This window comes from Ricinus communis, chromosome 9, assembly GCF_019578655.1.
Source record: "Ricinus communis isolate WT05 ecotype wild-type chromosome 9, ASM1957865v1, whole genome shotgun sequence".
NCBI classification, from domain to species: domain Eukaryota; kingdom Viridiplantae; phylum Streptophyta; class Magnoliopsida; order Malpighiales; family Euphorbiaceae; genus Ricinus; species Ricinus communis.
In genome coordinates, this window is record NC_063264.1 from 17,624,194 (window position 1) to 17,629,714 (window position 5,521).

General features: G+C 37.1%; 1 protein-coding gene across 5 annotated transcripts; it reads right to left on the reverse strand.

Moving 5' to 3' along the window:
• Positions 1–1,135: 1,135 nt before the first annotated feature.
• On the reverse strand, positions 1,136–5,428 carry LOC8288366 (pentatricopeptide repeat-containing protein At1g20230). Of its 5 annotated transcripts, XM_025159023.2 has the most exons (3): positions 2,564–5,428; positions 1,629–1,701; positions 1,136–1,522 (listed from the first exon to the last, which is right to left on the reverse strand). In XM_025159023.2, the coding sequence occupies exon 1, from the start codon at positions 5,156–5,158 to the stop codon at positions 2,915–2,917; it is 2,244 nt and encodes a 747-aa protein (XP_025014791.2). In that variant the 5' UTR covers positions 5,159–5,428; the 3' UTR covers positions 1,136–1,522; positions 1,629–1,701; positions 2,564–2,914. The 5 variants fall into 5 exon arrangements, with proteins under 5 accessions (XP_025014791.2, XP_025014792.2, XP_015580476.2 ...); XM_025159024.2 differs by lacking the exon at positions 1,629–1,701 and having other exon boundaries at positions 1,136–1,465; XM_015724990.3 differs by having other exon boundaries at positions 1,408–2,696; positions 2,773–5,428.
• Positions 5,429–5,521: the final 93 nt, after the last annotated feature.

A 5,521-nucleotide genomic window follows, 5' to 3' on the forward strand; every position in this document is an offset into this window, starting at 1 on the left:
AATTCTTGAGAACGTATTAAAAATTCTAATAAAAGATTATCAAAAGAGATCAGACACATTAATACCTAGACCTCCAAGTATATTGGCAGAAGGTGGTCTGCCAATAACTCTTCTAGTAGGTGGTAACGCCTCACAATATTAAGATGTGCCTCGAGGTGTCATGTTCTTCTCTAACTGCTCCACCATGTGAGGAATAGAAAGTTGAACTTCATGTTCTGCTTCATCAGCAGCAACCCTGGTGTCTTGAGACTCCATTGGTTCTTTTACAAAATTACATATTGTTCTCGAGGCCATCCCACCGGGCGTGCCAAATTATGTTGGCTCCGATATGAATTTACAGGCGTGCCACATGTGTGTGGTACATGAACCGTTGCGCTTCTCACTTCAAATCAAACGTTTATGGATTTTCAAACGCCTTTCAATCACAATTTGTTTGAATGCTCTACTAAATGTCTATAAATGATTGTAAATTTGAATTAAAAAGTGTTGGAATAATATTGCTTAAAAGTTTCTAAGTACAAAAAAAGCTTGATTGCATAAAGAAAATACAGAGCAAATTATCTACTTGAAATTGTTTGTGTTGTGTTAGTTGTTCCTTTTGCCTTTTTCTTTTATTTTCTATATTTTCGTAACTCTCGTCAAGAACCGTAACTTGTATTAATACATATACCATGAGACTAAATCCAAAACCGTCATAGAAGAAGTCTAAAAGAACTTCTAGTTTTAGATCTCCTTTTTCGCGTATGTGAAACAATTGGTACATAAAAGACTACTACCCATCATTTTAATTAAAATAATTATTTTAATTAAATTTTTATCAAAACTTGAACCTAATTTTGGACAGGCCTATTAATTATTTATGGACTACAAGATGCAGTGTAAACATTATTATTATTATTATTATCTCTAAATATCATATTTTCTTATTGTTGCATTCTAAGCTCTCTGTATACAAAAAGTTTTCCATAAAAGGAGAATAAAATTTAATTTTATATATTTACTGGTTATTTACGTGCATATTTCACAAACTTCTGTTAGTATTATTTTAATTATAAATAACAATTTCAAACAGTTGAAAAAAAAAACAGCTCAATAGAATTTTTTAATGTTTCAGAATTTTCTCGTCGCGTTTAGATTATGTAATTGCTAATTATTATTAGAATAATTTTTGTATATGAATGAAGCTACATAACGTTAAAATTGTTACATATACTGTCAAGTCCCTTCAACTGCAAAAGATAGACCCACAAGGAGGAGATATAATTGGATCACAGGAAGATTCTGAAGATGATGGAGAAGGATTCGTCTTCTTGCCCTTTGTCTCACCGACTGCCGGACATCCTTTCATGCTAAAGGGTTGAATGGCATCAGCTTTTTTACCTTTTTTGTTGTTTTTTTTTCTTTTTCTAATTCTTTCTGGAGGTCTTATCTGCTTTTCCCCTAGCCACAGAATTCTCCTCGTTTGCTTGCCACCATAAACAGAAAATTTCAATGACTTTCTTTTGCTTTAACAACTCCTGTTCTGTTGCCATACATGCGAACAAATTGATCTACATAAACATTACAGGACACTAGGGCAGACCCATAGCAGATAACACCTAAGGACAGTGAACTAAAGTTGTAATTACCTAACCATGCCTCCTCATTAGGAAGCGGTTCATATTTCGTTTCTGCCTTCTACTGCACAGTTTATTCAGAAAGCTGCAAGAAATAATTTTGTTCAACATGGTAGCAAAAGACAACTACTTGGTGATAGTAATGAAGGCATCACAAGGAGTAAATGCTGAGGGAATCCTGTGAATCCTCAAAAAACTAGTGTCTCCATTCCTCAAAAAAAAAACTATAGTCGCCATTACCAACTTAATTCACTTCTGGAGTATCGTGATTCAAAATCCATATTTACATGTAACAGCAAATTCACATAAAAATTCAAAGATAAATGATTGCGCTAATTACATCCATATTGTTTAACATAAAATTGTAACTATACAAGTTTGTAATTCTCATAAACTCTAACTGCACAACTTGTAGCTTTTACTTCCAGTGGTGGTTGAGAATGTCCCTCCTTTTCCAGAAAAGACGCTGTTTACTAGAAGCTCCAGAAAAAGAGGAAGAGGGAAGGAAAAGTATGAGATAGTTTGATTGGACAAGCAATTCTAATTGTTTGGAGTGTTTCATGTAATATCAGGTTTATTCCTAGTTCTACAAGTATAGGAGTTAATTCTAAGAAAGGCCAGTTCATTTAGTGCAATGCTGAAGGAGATGTACGATTTCATCTTTAGCCTTCTTATTTTTGCTTTAGTCTAACTGGATACACACTGGCATGCTGCATGCAGGATAACTGCCATGCGTTTTTTGATCTTGGATATGCATTATACTTCATTATTTCAGTAGTATGTTCATTCATGAAGAAGGACAAAACTTTTTCAAATCCAACTAATAAAAAGAACGCCAAAAAAATGTGTGCCGATTAAATGACTCTTAGAAACAGATACAAAATCTAACTTTGACATTTATAAACATTCTGATTGATGAATATCCAAGTGACATAATGTCAACTTACCAGGATTAGCGAATTGGGATACCTAAAGATCTTTCAGGTTGATACTTTTAAGCTCAATACTTATATCTAAAGCAGCTGCTTCTTCAATTTGGTCATCAGTAGGATGAGGCATCCCAACATTTGACTCTTAAAACTGCAATTAGTCACCCATGTAATTGTTAGAAAGACTGCTATATAATACATTTTATCAACTCTAAATTTGTTGTTACCTCCTTAATATCTCTGACATCATCAGAGTAAAGAAGATATAAAAAGAGACAGTGATCACGGAGGAAGTCATGAACGTGGTCATGTAGGTGGAGGTCATTGTGAAGTTAAATCAATTGTATTCCCAGCAAAACATTTATATATTCACCAATAATCTCCACAAGAACAAGCCCCGTCTTTAAAATGATGAAACCGGTTCGTGTCTCGGACAAAAATCTCTCTCTGTTCAAAGCTGGAAATGAATTTTATAACAGCATGACAGTCACCACAGATCCTAAGGTTCTTAATAACTTGAAGCCGAGACCCTGCACTAGTGTTAAGAAGCCCTAGCACTACAGCCAGTTTCTCACTGTGACCACATAAGATCTGCTCCTTGTCTTGTTCATCCACATTTTGCAATACAAAGTCAGTCTCTGGAAAGCACCCTGATTTTCTCATTTCCAAGCTCAATTCAGCCAACTTTTGAATAATTAGGGTCATTTGTGGATGTGAGCTGTCACCAGCAAGGAGCATATGCACTTGGCTCTTGATCTCAATCCAACTACAGCCAGGGTTCTTCCTCAAACCTCTACTCTTCATCTTATCCCTTAACATATCTACTTCAGCCCACATTCCCTTAGAAGCATAAATATTTGATAGAAGAATGTAGTTACCAGGGTTTCTCGGTTCTAACTCAAAGAGTTTCTTTGCAGCAATCTCACCTAAACTAACATTATTGTGTACTCTGCATGAACTAAGCAATGCACCCCAAACACAAGCATCAGGTTCAAAAGGCATTTGCTTGATCATGCTATATGCCTCTTGCAGCCTTCCAGCACGACCCAGAAGATTCACCATGCAAGCATAATGCTCCAATCTAGCTTCAATACCATAATCATTGGACATGCTATTGAAATAACTCCAACCTTCATTTGTTTTACCGCCTTGGCTGCATGCAGATAATACTGAAATGAAGCTAACAAAATCAGGTTTTTGCCCACTCCTTTGCATGCGTTGAAAGATGGAAATAGCTTCCTTAGTTTTCCCATGCATTGCATAGCCAGCCATTAGTGCATTCCAAGAAACCAAGTTTCTAGTGGGCATAATATCAAAACATAGACTAGAGATATGTATTCTTCCACACTTGGCATACATGTCAACCAGTGCACTTCCCACATAAACATTACTGGAAATTCCACTTTTAAGAGAAAAACAATGTGCTGCCTTCCCATGCATTAATGCTGCAATATTTCCACAAGCGGGAAGCAAGCATGGAATTGTTACAGCATTTGGCTTTACCCCCACAACCTGCATTTCTCTAAAAAGTTCCAAAGCCTCAATATCCTTCCCATTCTGGGAGCAACTAGCAATAATTGACGTCCATGAAACAACATTCAGTTCCATCCCTTGATCCTTGAATCGTCTAAACACCTGCAAGGCTTTGTCAACTAGACCATTTCGTGAGAGCCCTGTAACTAAAGCATTACAAGCACCTACATCCATATGATACATCTCATCAAACACTTCTGACATCTTCATTGTGCAGGCAAACTTCCCATACATATCAATGAGCGCACTGACCACGCACTTGTCCTGACATAAACCTTGCTTAATCACATAACCATGAATCTGAAACCCCATGTCCAACATTTTCAAGTCACCTACTGCTGATAGCACGCTAGAAATACTAGTCCCATCAGGCTTAAATTCTTCACAATGCATATTTTGGAATATAATAACTGCATCCAAATGGTGTCGGCTATGATTAAAACCTGCAATCATCCCATTCCATGATATCAAATTCAGCTCCACTCCTAAATCTCCCCTTTTAGAAAACAACTCCATTGTCTCTCCTATACAGCCCTTGCGTGCATAACCCGCAAGCAAAGCACTGTAAGCAACAACATCTGGTTGAGACAGCTTATCAAACACCTTGTGAGCATCCTTTAGCCTGTTGCATTTGATATACATGTGAACCAAAGAGGATAAGACACGCGAATCTGAACCAAACCCAGATACAGATGCCATGCAGTAAACCTGCTTCGCAGTTTTCAAGAAAGATAACCCAGCACATGCCTTGATGACACTAGGCAATACATGTCTATCAAGCAAAAAACCTTGAGAGAGCATCTGAGACGAGAGGCGAATCACCTGACCAAATTGATTGTGATTTGTGAATTCATTGAATAGAGTATAAAAGGACTGGAAACTGGATTCAGGTACCGAATTAATGGCACGACCAGTGTTCGTGAAAGAGTGATGGTTTTCATAGAGAGGGAGGGGATTTGTGGCAGGGTAAGTAGTGGTGGAAATGCCACATTTGAGGATGTAGGCATACACTTGCCTGGTTTTCGATTGATCGATAGAGTGGCGAAGATATCGAAAGAAGGGGAAGGCTTCAGTTGCCATGCATAACCCCTCCTTTGGAAACTCTACAAATGCAAGAATTCAACTCATGTTTGGAAGGTCCAGAGTTCGGAGAATTAATTGAAAAGAAGAAAGGGAGAAAAAACTGAATTAAGATGCCCAATCTCCAAACCAACTGAAATTTCAAATTTCACTACACCAATCCGAATAACCATATCAAGCTCAGTAATTTTGGGGGAGAATGAGTAGGAACTTAACAGTTCAAAAGAAAGGGAGTGAGATGGAGGAGCAGGTGAATAACAGAGAAAGGAGGAGAGAATGGGCGGGGCAATAAATTTTTTAGGGGTGTTTATATATGAATTCTATACGACGCCGTTTGAAAAGGTTTAAACAAAATTAATAGGA

Coding starts and splice junctions, on each gene's coding strand:
- LOC8288366 (XM_025159024.2), bottom strand. CDS start 5,158: ATGGCAACTGAAGCCTTCCCCTTCTTTCGATATCTTCGCCACTCTATC.